Here is a 15219-nt window from a genome sequence, read left to right as displayed (position 1 = left end):
ACACACACACACACACACACACACGCACACACATGCACACACACACACACACACACACACACACACACACGCAAACACACACACACACACACACACACACACACACACACACACACACACACACACACACACACACACACACACACACACACACACACACACACACACACACACACACACACACGCAGGGCAGGGACTCACAGTCCTCATGGCTCTGTCTGATGTTATCCAGGTCTTCTACATGGATGAAGTGGTAGCAGGTGTGTCCCACCACCTCTGCCGGGCTCAGGTCCATGTACTCTGAGATCCTACAGGGAACAATAATGGTATTATCAACATGATGTAAACATATAGACACATACACAGGCAAACAAACACATACCATTTTTTAATGGAGTCAAATACAACCATAACATTATTCACAGTACAACCATATATGCACCCCATACAGACATCTGCCCCTGTGTGTTGCTGTGTTGTTGTGTCGTTGTGTTGTTGTGGATGTGTTGATTTGTTGTTGTGTCGTTGTGTAGCTGTGTTGTTATGTTGTTGTGTGTTGTTGTGTTGCTGTGTTGTTGTGTTGTTGTGTCGTTGTGTCGCTGTGTTGGTGTGTTGTTGTGTTGTTGATGTGTTGTTGTGTCGTTGTGTAGCTGTGTTGTTATGTTGTTGTGTGTTGTTGTGTTGATGTGTTGTTGTGTCGTTGTGTAGCTGTGTTGTTATGTTGTTGTGTGTTGTTGTGTTGCTGTGTTGTTGTGTTGTGGTGTAGCTGTGTTGGTGTGTGTTGTTTTGTGTTGTGTGACGTTGTGTGTCACTGTAGCTGTACCTGTTCTCGCAGTAGGTGACCTGCAGATCCATGTTGACCCGGAAGACAAACATCTGGCTCTCCATGCGCACCTCGTTCAGCGTGGAGGGCGGGAGCGTGTGCGCAAGGGCCACCAAGCCCATTGGCCGACGCACCGAGCGGGCGGAGCCTGGCACCATGGCAGGGCGACAGCGGATTCGCCCGGTCACATGGATCACCTGACAGGAAGAGTTTACAGCAACTTGCATGGTTGTACATGTACAGTGTCTCTACTAAATGAACGGTGAGTAGGCCATTACTAGAGTTGCAAAACTCTTGTAACTTTTCAAAAATTCTGTTTTTACAGAAATCCTGGTTGGAAGATTCTTGGATTTACGAGGGAATAAACAGGAAACCGGAATGTTGCTACCCTATACACTACAAACAGTCTGAATGATTTCTAGGAACGGAGAGTTTGATTTCTCTATATATGTCTCTTACTCTGACCTTGTAGCCCGAGGACTTGACGTGGAGGCCTCTCTTGGTGAGGGTGGACTTCATACGGATGAAGAAGCCTCGGTCAGAAGGTTCATTCCCATGAGAGAGTGGGCTTGAGGGGGCTGTGGAGAGACAGGGGGGACGACAGAGTTAGCTTGGGAGTAACCACATTTGGACCAGACTTGGACAACATCAGTCCAGGCCTACAGACATGTACGTGAGACGCACCAGGCTCGGGGGTCCCGGCCAGGGAGGATGTGGAGGCAGAGCTGGAGGCGCTCTCGGGGGCCACGTGGCAGCCAGCCTCGGCCCTCAGGTGGGGCCTGATGCCCAGACGCTCTGCCATCTCCACGTGGTCCGCTGGGTGGATGTAGTCAAACACACTGCTGCCCGTCAACTCCACCTAAACACAGTCACATGTAGAGATGAGACAGGTTGTAGTGCAGACAAACACTCATGCATGAACACATGCATACACGCAACAACGCACACACGGACGCACGTCGCACACACACCCCTGAGCCGGGGAGCCGACACAGATTACAATAATACACATTTAAAATCGTGAAGGATAAAAATCTGTTGTATTTGGTGATTAAAGTAAGCTGAAAGACACCAGGGATATACCATCTGTGAAGGTCAGATTTGACTATTTGAATCTGTTCATTCATTCCCTATTAATTCATAGGCATGAGCGTATCCAGCCCACTCTCAGAGAGGGGTAAAGACCACTAACACCTCCCATCTATCATCCTCCTGCATCATAGTGTCCTACTCGAATCATTTAAGGTGAGATTCCATTCCATCTGATATAACGCCTGTCTGCTCCCTGCCTTCTCCCTGCCTGCCTGTTCCCTGCCTGTCTGCTCCCTGCCTGCCTGTCTGCTCCCTGCCTGCCTGTCTTCTCCCTGCCTTCTCCCTGCCTGCCTGCCTGCTCCCTGCCTGTCTGCTCCCTGCTGGGCTGCCTGCCTGCTCCCTGTCTGCCTGCCTGTCTGCTCCCTGCCTGCCTGTCTGCTCCCTGCCTTCTCCCTGCCTGCCTGCTCCCTGCCTGTCTGCTCCCTGCTGGGCAGCCTGCCTGCTCCCTGTCTGCCTGCCTGTCTGCTCCCTGCCTGCTTGTCTGCTCCCTGCCTGCCTGTCTGCTCCCTGCCTTCTCCCTGCCTGCCTGCTCCCTGCCTGTCTTCTCCCTGCTGGGCTGCCTGCCTGCTCCCTGTCTGCCTGCCTGTCTGCTCCCTGCCTGCCTGCCTGCTCCCTGCCTGCTCCCTTCCTGCCTGTCTGCTCCCTGCCTGCCTGCTCCCTGCCTGCCTACCTGTCTGCTCCCTGCCTGCCTCCCTGCCTGCTCCCTGCCTTCTCCCTACCTGTCTGCTCCCTGCCTGCTCCCTTCCTGCCTGTGTGCTCCCTGCCTGCTCCCTGTCTGCCTACCTGTTTGCTCCCTGCCTGCCTGTCTGCTACCTACCTGCCTGCATGCCTGGCTGTTCCCTGCTGGGCTGCCTGCTTGGCTGCCTGCCTGCAGCCTCACACCCTTGTCTGTAGGACATACCCATTTATGAAGGATTAGATCCATTTAGTGTGGGCTTTATGGGATTTCCAGCAGGCATTCAAGGACATCACAGCTAGAGAGCTGAGTGAGGGAGCACAGATTAAGTGTGAATAAAGAGAAAAAAAGGAGGGCTAACTCTTGTAAAGTGTAAAAAAATAAAAACACAGGGAGAGAGGAGTGGAGTAAGTAACGAGGGATCAGCGGAGAGATACAAGTTTTAAAACAGCCCGGTGTTAATGAGTTGCTAGAGCTAAACGAGACGTAAACGAACCAGAATCCCCTGGCAGAGACAGGAAGTCAGCCCTGGAGGACCCCAGGCTTCCCACAGTCCTTTGCCCTCCCTCAGTAAAAGGCAATACTGACATCTGTGGTATTTTACCTGTCAGTCTACTGTCACTTCATCACAGGGAGGAGAGAGAGAGAGAGAGAAAACGATCGGGGAAAGAGACAGCTGAAAGATAGAGGTAGAGAGAGAGAGGAGAGTGAAAGGAGAGAGAGAGGGAGACAGAAAAAGACACAGGTATAGTGTGGGGGGGTTGAGAGAGAGAGAGGGAGAGATAGAGAGAGAGGGAGAGAGAGAGAGAGAGAGAGGGAGAGAGGGAGAGGGAGAGAGGGAGAGAGAGAGGGAGAGAGAGAGAGAGAGAGAGAGAGAGAGAGGGAGAGAGAGAGGGAGAGAGAGAGAGAGAGAGAGAGAGAGAGAGAGAGAGAGAGAGAGGGGGTGGGGAGGAAGAAGGAGAGACATGATATAAATAATAGCAGGGAGCTTTAATATGTATGAGGCATCCGGGCAGTCGTCCACAACACACTCTCAGCCCGCCGCTGACGGATGGGAGAGGAGAGAGGGAGGGGGAGTGATGAGGGCTGCATACTAACCAGTCCAGGATCAATTCCCCGCTCCCTCCATTCCTCCATCCTCCCTCCTGCCGTGCAGGAGGTAAGGGGGGGTTGAGCAGCAGGACCTGGGGTCCCGGTTCGGAGCGCGCCTCTCTGGCCAGGAAACCTGGGGTGAGGGACATGATCACCTCCAGGTAGCAGGGGAGCGGACGGCGGGTTGTGCCCTTGGTCAAAGTGCCAGACCTTGGCTAAACCGTCTAAGAAACCCCACTGTCTGGAGAGGGGCCCCGTGGGTAAGCCAGGGCAGAGGGGTTAGGCTGGGGGACAGGTCAGGGCGGTCCACAGAGAGATCCATGTCCTCCAACAACAACCACCAGTTACATTTCCCTTCTCACTTGTTTTCCCTTCTCTCTCTCTCCTCCCTGAGAGACAGGGATTTGTTCTATTAAAGTGTGCATGCCCTTTCTCCCACCTCCTTCCCTCTTTCTGCCTCTCTCTCTTTTTGTCTTGCAGTCTTTCTCTCTCTGTCAGTTTTTTTTCTAAACGTGGTAGTGTGTGTTTTGGAGTTAAGGTAAGTCTTGATTATAATTTTGTTTTAAGGCTGGTGTGTTTAGTTCTGTTTGAGGAGATTTGACTAGTGAGGCCATCTGTTTAAGGAATAAGAATGGCCTTGGTTGTTTACCTATTCCGTCTCATGATGCATTTCACTTCAACTGCACATTTAAGCTCTATTTGGATACCAAAAATCCTTTCCATTGCCATTTGGCTGTGTAGTCTTTTCACACCTGTTCAGATATATTTCATAATTAGATTTTAAGTTTGTGTCTACCAACAGTTAGCAGGAGAAATACCAAACTGTGACACAAACACACCGGCGCGCGCGCCACACACACACACACACACACACACACACACACACACACACACACACACACACACACACACACACACACACACACACACACACACACACACACACACACACACACACACACACACACACACACACACACACACACACACACACACCACTAATAACTAGCCTCTCTCCAGGACAGTCCAATCCAACCAGGGGCAGACTCCCAATTACACCCAAATCCCCCCTTTTAAAACCCACTCAAATACCACCGCTATCAAAATGTCCTCCCTCTTTTCTCTCTCTCATTCTGTACCCCCCATCCTTTTTTCCCCAAACATATCTTATCACTCCTTCCCCTCCTCCCTCCCCTCCTCCCTCCCTCTCCCTCTCTATCCCTATCTATCTCCTCATCCCCCTTGGTGTTTTTTCTCCTCCCCACAATCAATGGAGCTTTTAAGATGCCTATCGATTTGCTCCTTTAGACAGGCCCTGCGCGCAGGGGCGACACTTTGATTGTTGGGCCAGTAATTACTGTTATTATTTATGCATCTGGTCGAAATGGCAGGACTTAACATTCACAGTACAAGAGGCCGCAGGCAATCAACAGAGGTGAGCACCTGGAGGGACGAAGGGAGGGAGGGAGAGGGAGAGAGAGAGAGAGAGAGAGAGGGAGGCAGAGAGAGAGAGAGAGAGGCAGAGAGACAGAGGGAGAGAGAGAGAGCGCGAGAGAGAGAGACAGAGAAACTAGAGACAGAGGGAGAGAGAGTGTGTGTGTGTGAGAGAGAGAGAGAGAGAGAGAGAGAGAGAGAGACAGAGAAACTAGAGACAGAGGGAGAGAGTGTGTGTGAGAGAGAGAGAGAGAGAGAGAGAGAGAGAGAGAGAGAGAGAGAGAGAGAGAAACTAGAGACAGAGGGAGAGAGAGTGTGTGTGTGTGAGAGAGAGAGAGAGAGAGAGAGAGAGAGAGAGAGAGAGAGAGAGAGAGAGAGACAAGCAAAAGAGAACAGTCAAAGACATCTAGACACACACAAAGGTGGGAACACACCCAAACACATTACAACATCTGATATGAAAAGAGATATGATGGGAGTAGCCTGTGTGAGTGAGTGAGTGAGTGAGTGAGTGAGTGAGTGAGTGAGTGAGTGAGTGAGTGAGTGAGTGAGTGAGTGAGTGAGTGTGTGAGAGAGTGAGTGAGAGAGAGAGAGAGAGAGAGAGAGAGAGAGTGTGTGTGTGTGAGAGTGTATGCGTGTGCATCCATGTACAGAAGGCCTTACCTGTGAGAGGCCCAGGTAGATGGAAACAGTCTCTGATATGTAGAGGAAGCGTCCCTCTGAGCTTACCACAAACACAAAGCCGTCCAGAGACTGTGGAAGCAACACACACACACACACACACACACACGCACGCACACACACACACACACACACACACACACACACACACACACACACACACACACACACACACACACACACACACACACACACACACACACACACACACACACACACACACACACACAGCCAGACAGACAAATTAGAGCAATTAGTGTGTATTGAGCAAATTACAATGAGCGGCTGCCTGCCGCTGGAGAACCACCAACAACCAGCCCTTCACCGCTCAGTCTCTCCGACCTCTCCCCCCCAGCCTCCCCCCTCTCCCCTCTCTCTCGCCCACATCAACAGTCCTGTCTGGCTGGCCCCTCAGGTACACACGACACACTACTGGTAAACACCACCAGCCTTTCCAGAGAGTCAACAAGGCACATTAAACACAGAGCAGGCAGACACCAGCAGAGCTCTTTAAATCAGTGTTAATAACAGTAGGACGGCGTGGTGTTTCCTGTTGTGTTGTGTCTGTCTGCTGACCAGAGACACCGGTAGGTAGGTAGAGACAGAGGTAGAGCCAGGGAGTGGTGATTATGATGGTAAGTGAAAGGTATACAGCCACCCCATTAGGAAGGACTCCTTTACAGAATAATATTCCTCGTAATAACAAGCATTCACACAAGTGCGTAGTGGCGGTGTGCTGGGAAGCTAGGGCCACTTTGCTGAAGAAAGATTGCTGTTTTGGCAGCGGCGCTTAAAGTGGCGGTAATTTATGCGACTGACACATTCAGTATGCAAATGCGAGTGGCCGGGGTGTGGGGAGCGGCGAGCCCGGCTGAATGGCGGAGAAATAAAGTGCAATTATCATGCTATTACTGACAGAGGACGGCAAGAGGAAAGAATCATAGCGTTTTCTGAAGCCCTAATTTGATTTCTATCAGCGCTGTTCCTCCTCAGAACGTTTGGCGCAGACGGCCGTCTTTTGTCTTAGCATACCTCTGTCATTTAGAACATTCCATACACCCCGTCTCTGTCACCCCTCTTTCCCTCTCACGTTCTATCGCTCTCTTTCTCTTTTCTGTCCACTGCAGTCATTTGTCGGTGTTTGATAGTAATATGGCGGGGCGATGTTTTTGTGTTATTTTTACAATTGTTGACTGGCTGGAGGGGCCGTCAGAGAGGGTTCAAGCATGTCTTTAAACGCAGGAGGAGACGTAACACAGAGAAGAAGCATCACACTGTCACACTGTCACAGGAATAAAGATGGCTACCGTGTCCCACTAACAATTACAGCATCCTGTGACAATAATAACATTTACATGGTTGAATATTTGAATATTTTTGGAAAAACATTTGAATAGATTAAACGTGTCAACAAACAAAAGTTCTGAGAATTGACCTCTTGAATAACCTGGCTAAATGTGTACTATTATAAAATACGGTTTGTTCTCAATGACACGTTTATATAATAAATACATTTGAAATGAACCCTGTGTGTGTGTCTGCGTGTGTGTGTCCGCGAGTGTGTGCGTGTGTGTGTGTGATGTTTACCTGTAACAGGTGTGCTCCCAGGTGCTGTTCGAACATGTCAGTGGCCAGAGAGTGGGAGGAGCGCCGCACTGCAGGGACACAGATCGACACACACTGATCAACACACACTGATCAACACACATCAGATCCACACACATCAGATCCACACACACTGATCGACACACATCAGATCGACACACATCAGATCAACACACACTGATCGACACTCATTGATCGACACACGCTGATCGACACACACTGATCAACACACATCAGATCCACACACATCAGATCCACACACATCAGATCCACACACATCAGATCAACACACATCAGATCAACACACATCAGATCCACACACATCAGATCCACACACATCAGATCAACACACATCAGATCCACACACATCAGATCCACACACATCAGATCCACACACACTGATCGACACACGCTGATCGAACACGCTGATCGACACACACTGATCAACACACATCAGATCCACACACATCAGATCCACACACACTGATCGACACACACTGATCAACACACACTGATCGACACACAGTGATCAACACACATCAGATCCACACACATCAGATCCACACACACTGATCGACACACATCAGATCCCACACACATCAGATCAACACACATCAGATCCACACACATCAGATCCACACACACTGATCGACACACATCAGATCCACACACATCAGATCAACACACATCAGATCCACACACATCAGATCCACACACATCAGATCCACACACATCAGATCAACACACATCAGATCAGATCCACACACATCAGATCCACACACATCAGATCCACACACATCAGATCCACACACATCAGATCAACACACATCAGATCCACACACATCAGATCCACACACATCAGATCCACACACATCAGATCCACACACATCAGAGATATGAGGCAGCTAATCACTTTTAACAGATGCTTCGTTGTTAGTCTGCAAATAAAAGGGATACTTTCAATATATATATTTTTTTATAGTAGTTTGGTTGATTTAGCTGCCCTAAGGGAAATGGCTGTTTTTAACGCACACACAGGCAACCAGGCACAGACACACACAGACACACACACACACACACACACACACACACACACACACACACACACACACACACACACACACACACACACACACACACACACACACACACACACACACACACACACACACACACACACACACACACAGCTTCACCACTCCTAATGCATCCCAAACACAAGCTATCACAGAAGCATTGCCATCAAAGTAGAGCTGTTTACGGAGGTAATTACAACTGAGAGAAAGAGAGGAAGACAGAAATAGATAAAAGGAGATAGGGAGAGAGAAACCAAAATAGAGAGTAACGGAGGGGGAGGAAGATGGATAGAGATTGTGTGTGTGTGTGCGTGCGTGCATGTAAGAGAGGGAGAGAGAGAGACCGGGGTTAAATCCACAATTCCCGTTTTTACCATTTTATGTCAAATTGTGAGTGTGTGTGTGTGTGTGTGTGTGTGTGTGTGTGTGTGTGTGTGTGTGTGTGTGTGTGTGTGTGTGTGTGTGTGTGTGTGTGTGTGTGTGTGTGTGTTTGTTTGTGTGTGTGTGTCGCTCTGCCAGGTTTTTTTTTTTTAACACTGCATTCTGAGCAGGCAGCGGCATTGTGTGTGTGTTAGTGTGACTGAGTGAGTGAGTGAGTGAGTGAGTGAGTGAGTGAGTGAGTGAGTGAGTGAGTGAGTGAGTGAGTGAGTGAGTGGAGTGAGTGAGTGAGTGAGTGAGTGAGTGAGTGAGTGAGTGAGTGAGTGAGTGAGTGTAGGGATTGCCAGATATCCCTGTCCATGTGTCGTTGCAAGGCTTTTGGAAATCAATACATGTTATGACAGCAAAATGAAAGTGCTGTTCTGAGTTACAACTGAACAGAGGTGGGGGGGGGGCACACATCCATCCCCCATCCGTCTGTTCATCGTGTCCCTGCCATCGATCAGCCAACAGAAGAGAAGACATTCCTTTAGACCTGCACACACATACAAATACCCCCCCGGCCACACGCACAAACACACTCTCTCAGAAATAAACAGTTGCCGGACAAAGCCCCAGTGCCTTTGTGAGATTGGGGTCCCCATGTGTGAAAGCTTAGGAATATCAATGAGGCTGGTCCATTCAGGCTGAAAGGGGGTCTGGGGCTGGGGACCTTACAGCCACAACTCAGAAGCTAACCCAGAGGGGGATGGGACCCTGTCGCTCTGCCTGCCTGGACCCTAGTGGGGCTACGGGAAGAGGGCTGGCCCACTGGGGGTCTGGTACCAACCCCCATCATCATAACACACAGCACCCCCCCCCCCCCCCCCCCCCCTCCCTGGAGAGGCTGCTGGTGATCAGTGGCGATGAATACTGTCAGGGGGCCGGAAGAAATGGTGGATGTGACATGAGGCCAGTGGGGCTGACGGATGAGTCTACACACAGATCCATTTACTACAGTCACTCCACCGCCTGCCTGCCATGCCTGGCGTCACACAATTGGGCGGCCAAGAAAGCAAAACAGCCTCAACAGGGTGTGTCTGTGTGTGTCTGGCCCTGTGTGTGTGTGGTGTGTGTGTGTGTGTGTGTGTGTGTGTGTGTGTGTGTGTGTGTGTGTGTGTGTGTGTGTGTGTGTGTGTGTGTGTGTGTGTGTGTGTGTGTGTGTGTGTGTGTGTGTGTGTGTGTGGTGGGGGGGATGTTCAGGGGCCTTATGAAGGTGCAGGGTATCTCACCCTGAGAACAAAGATCCTTCTGTGTTAGTGGAAATAAGGGTGTGTGTGTGTGTGTGTGTGTGTGTGTGTGTGTGTGTGTGTGTGTGTGTGTGTGTGTGTGTGTGTGTGTGTGTGTGTGTGTGTGTGTGTGTGTGTGTGTGTGTGTGTGTGTGTGTCATAGGAGAGCTCTTGGGGTACCTTCTATCACATTGACTTTTAATTAGCTTGGCTAGATTTGCTATCCGTGGTTTAATTTCATTTGTGGAATGGGATGAAGCGTCCACGTTAATTACAGTGTGACTCGCAGGTCAATGTTGGGGTCTTCCTGATGTTCCTCACTGATAGAAGAGAGAAATTTGATTGCTTGATATTTATGCTTCTGTTCTATACATAATTTAGTCCAAGTTCACTCACCCCTCCCCCACCTCTCTTTTTTTTTTTTACTTTCCACCCCATAGCTGTCTACCTTTAAACCTAGTTATGATGTTACCATGGGAACCAAATAAGGTCAGGTTCAAAATTATTGGAACCCTTGAAAAAGATAAGCAAAAAAAAAACAAGTTTAATAAATAATCCAAATACTGAACTATATTGTATGCATGCAACAACAACAAAAACGGGACTATTATATTATTTATACCAATACAATCGCTCAGATAAAGAGATTTAGTTTAACAAGTCATATTTAGAGTTTCTCAAAAAGATAAGGGTCAACATTATTGGCACCCTGTGTTCAATACCGTTCAATACCGTTCAATACCTCACCTTGCGAGGATAACGACACTGAGCCTTTTTCTAAAAACCAAATATGAGATTGGAGAACATACAGTGCCTTCAGAAAGTATTCACACCCCTTGAATTTTTCCACAATTTGTTGTGTTATAGCCTGAATTTAAAATGAATGAAATGTAGATTTTGTGTCACTGACCTACACATAATAACCCATAATGTCAAAGTGGAATTATGTTGTAAGACATTTTTATAAATTAATTAAAAAGGAAAATCTGAAAAATCTTGAGTCAATAAGCATTCAACCCCTGAGTTATGGCTAGCCTAAATAAGTTCGGTATTAAAAAATGTGCTTAACAAGTCACATAATGAGTTGCATACGAAGATACAGGCATCCTTCCTAACTTGCTGGAGAGGAAGGAAACTGCTCAGGGATTTCTACCTTGAGGCCAATGGTGACTTTAAAACAGTTAGAGTTTAATGGCTGTGATAGGAGACAAACTGAGGATGGATCAACAACATTGTAGTTACTCCACGATACTAAACTAAATGACAGAGTGAAAAGAAGGAAGGTTGTACATAATTAAAAATATATTCCTAAACATGCATCCTGCAATAAGGTACTAAAGTAAAACAGCAAACAATTTGACAGAGAAATGTACTTTATGCCTTGAATACAAAGCATTATGTTTGGGGAAAATACTTATGTGAATACTGATGTCATTGAGATACCTGCCTGTTTGCCTATCTGTGTATGACCATTGCCTGCCTGTGAACACGATTCCTGCCTTCTGCGAAGGCGAAATAAACACCTGTCGCACTCTGCGCGTGAATCTACAACTTTTTCTCCCTGAGTATTCATTACAGAATACCTTACCTCTGTAATGAATACTCAGGGAGAAAAAGGTGGAGGTTCACGCGCGGAGTGCGGCAGGCAATGGTCATACACAGGTAGTCAAACAGGCAGGTGAATCAAAACTAGGACTGAAGGCTATAACTGGTTCTCACAAACGAGCTTGGAAAAGGCTTAGTAGAGTCAGAACGAACAATACCTCACAAAGGCACAAACAGAATGAACTGAACTAAATAGGGAGCTGATGAGACCAGGTGAGTAACTAACACGGTGAAATCAATGAACAAAAATGAAAGACGGGGCTACGTTCCAGAACACAAAGAAACAGAACACAAGGTTGACTAAGAAAATAAATACAGAACCTTACAGGTATTGTGTGTAGAGGGGTGATAAAAAAATATATATATTTCATCTATTTTGAATTCAGGCTGTAACACAACAAAATGTGGAATAAGTTAAGTGGTATGAATATTTTCTGAAGGCACTGTATCAGGAGGGATCTTAGACCATTCCTCCATACAGAATCAGACCAGATCCTTGATAACCTTCACCTGCTCTTCTGAACTGCCCTCTTCAATTCAAACCAAAGGTTTTCAATGGGGTTCAAGTCTGGAGACTGAGATTGCCATTGCAAAATGTTGATTTTTTGTTGTTGTTGTAGCCAATAAACCATTTATTTGTGGATTTTGATGTGTGCTTGGGGTTATTGTCTTTCTGGAAAATCTACAAGCGGCCAAGTTTTATCCTCCTGACAGAGACAACCAGGTTTTTGGCAAAAATGTCCTGGTATTGGGTAAAGTTCATGACCTTAACAAGGGCCTCAGGACCAGTGGAAGCAAAATAACCCCATAACGTTGAAGATCCACCACCGTATTTTACAGTAGGTACAGGGTTCTTTTCTGCTTATGCATCCTTCTTTCGATTTCAAACCCACCCTGCCAGTGTGCGTGGCCAAAGGGCTCTATTTTCATGTAATTTGACCATAGCATCGGTTCCAATCCAAGTGCCAATGCCGTTTAGCAAACTCCAGGCCTTTACATTTGTTGGATGACATGAAAATAGAGCTCTTTGGCCACGCACATCTTGTAAAACATTTCAGAAAATGACTCAGTGAAAGTTATTGAAAACTGGGGTGGCAGTCATTTTGACCCCTATATTTTTGAGAAAAAAATATTACTTAATTGTCAATTTTTTTAAGCATACAATATAACTCTGTATTTTTTGTTGTTGTTGCTCATCTTTATCAAGGGTGCCAATAATTGTGGACCTGACTGTAGACAACATGTGGTTCATCTCTTTCTTTTTCTCATTTTTTTTACTCAAGTTTGCTTATGCTAGTTGTCTTTTCATATGTGAACCTCATCACCTAGCAACTTGTTTACTGAACTCCAATTTTGATGACTATCCAAGAGAGTGTGTGTGTGTGTTTATATGTGTGTGTGTTTATATGAGTGTGTGTGTGTGTGTGTGTGTGTGTGTGTGTGTGTGTGTGTGTGTGTGTGTGTGTGTGTGTGTGTGTGTGTGTGTGTGTGTGTGTGTGTGTGTGTGTGTGTGTGTGTGTGTGTGTGTGTGTGTGTGTGTGTGAGTATTACCCCTGTAAGAACAGACAGGGTTTGTAGACAACAGACAGGAGGGAAATAGCAACCATAATCGCAACGTCCTTCTCCACCGCAATTATCCTCTCACTCTGCAATCCTTCTCTCGCTCCCTCCCTCTCTCTCCCAGTTTCTCTTTCACTGTCGCTCCCTCACTTCTTCCGCGGTCGAACATAATTTGAGTGCAATTAACTTCCCTTAAAAGCCACCGCTGCTTTAAACGCTGAGAATTAGGTGGGAGGCAGACATGGAGAAAGTGAGGGAGAGCGACGGAGGAGAAGTGATGAGGAGACAGTAAGACAGAGAGAAAGGGAGAGAGAGATGACAGAGACAGACAGAGAGAGACAGAGAAATGCGAGGCAGACAAAGTCAAAGTCAAGAGACAGCTAGAGAGAGAGAGAGACAGAAAGAGGTGAGTTTGACCTCACAAACAGTGACAAAGTATTTTCCGATTGGTCCATGGTTTCTGTTTCGGTGTCTTTAGAAGATCTTAGAGGCTTGTGTTGTAGAGTCAGCGTGTTCTGTCATTAGACAAAATCTCTACAATATTGTAAAACTGCAAAATACTCAGATTCTCCGGGAAAATAGACAGGTCAACATTTGGCATTTCTACCGGGTGGAAGTCATATCTGAAAGAGAGATTATCTCTCAAAAGCTCAAATCACCTGTGCATAAACAGTAGTCTTGAATAATACATGAAATTAAAGGTTCAGGACTAATGCACTCCACTGTAGACCCAACCTACACCACACACACACACACACACACACACACACACACACACACACACACACACACACACACACACACACACACACACACACACACACACGCACACACGCACACACGCACACACGCACACACACACACACACACACACACACACACACACACACAATGGGTGAAAAAGCATCACTACACATCTTTGAGAGATTTTACTTTTCCTCAGCTGGTCCTCTCCCTTTCTACCACTCCTTCGTTTTCGTCTTCCACCACCCATCCATATATCTCTCTCCTTCTCTTCCCTCTCTCTCGCTGTGTGAAGGTCATGCAATTGATTTTCCTCTGTCTATTCATTTTTCAAGATTGGCTTTGAAACGTGGGAAGCAGACAAAAACCACACTGCCCCCCCCTCTCTCTCCCCCCGTGGCCCTCACCCACCCCAACCCCCACCGCCCAAACCCCGGGAGGAGGAGAGGAGAATGACAGAGGAGGGACGCCACTACAAGAGTCCCCTTCGGGATTCCGTCTGGACACATAATTCCACATTCCTACAGTGGAATTACAGCCACGCATCACACTGTAGGTACTTCAAAGTCTAACTACAGGTACCATGATGCAACAGCAGGGTTGGGGTTTAGAGGTTTTTGGACCCGTTACAAAATGGACCTGGGGCTTTCCCACCCAGACCCGATATGCATTAATTAAATGTTAAAATATAGAGACCCATTTCGAACGACCCGTGGACAACTAGACCCGTTCCGTATAGACTTGGTCGGATCCAGACCTGGTTCTATACGAATGAGGGAAGCAGCAGAAAATAAAATGTTTAAACTACTTTATTAACCGGAGCTAACAGAGCGTCAGAGGAGCGAGAGAGAGTTGCCACTCTAGCAGGCGGGGGAGAGGCCGTACTGTGAGCGAGTGACACAGGGAGCAGGGAGGAGGGAGGGAGAGACGAGAGAAGAGAGACAGCAACCAACCAAGCTGCCTCGCGCTATAGTAGACTAATAGCTGCCATAGCTAGGTTATTTATCATCAAATAGGATTACATAGTCACTATCGTGACTGCATCAAACCGGGAGTAGCTAGTTAAGCTAGCTAACGTTAGCTAGCTATGCTAATTGAGGCCTACAGTTACAAAATAACAACAACTCCATTCAGAATACTAAGTAGCAGCCTACCTGTTGCCTCTTGGTCGCTGTAGCCTATCCT

General features: G+C 47.4%; 1 protein-coding gene across 2 annotated transcripts in view; it reads right to left on the bottom strand.

Moving 5' to 3' along the window:
* Positions 1-15219, bottom strand: part of LOC106612396 (neuronal PAS domain-containing protein 1) — a 36326-nt gene that overhangs the window by 5234 nt on the left and 15873 nt on the right. Inside the window, exons 4-9 of one of the 2 annotated variants that reach the window (XM_014213486.3) lie at positions 7386-7453; positions 5781-5870; positions 1508-1682; positions 1283-1401; positions 824-1020; positions 202-308 (exon numbers count right to left, since the gene is read on the bottom strand). In XM_014213486.3, the coding sequence (XP_014068961.1) occupies positions 202-308; positions 824-1020; positions 1283-1401; positions 1508-1682; positions 5781-5870; positions 7386-7453 (756 nt within the window). The remainder of the gene's footprint in view (positions 1-201; positions 309-823; positions 1021-1282; positions 1402-1507; positions 1683-5780; positions 5871-7385; positions 7454-15219) is intronic. The other variant, XM_014213491.3, reaches the window with a different exon arrangement.

The sequence above is a fragment of the Salmo salar genome, chromosome 09, assembly GCF_965601325.2.
Source record: "Salmo salar chromosome 09, fSalSal1, whole genome shotgun sequence".
NCBI classification, from domain to species: Eukaryota; Metazoa; Chordata; class Actinopteri; order Salmoniformes; family Salmonidae; genus Salmo; species Salmo salar.
This window is presented reverse-complemented; position numbering and strand designations above follow the sequence as displayed.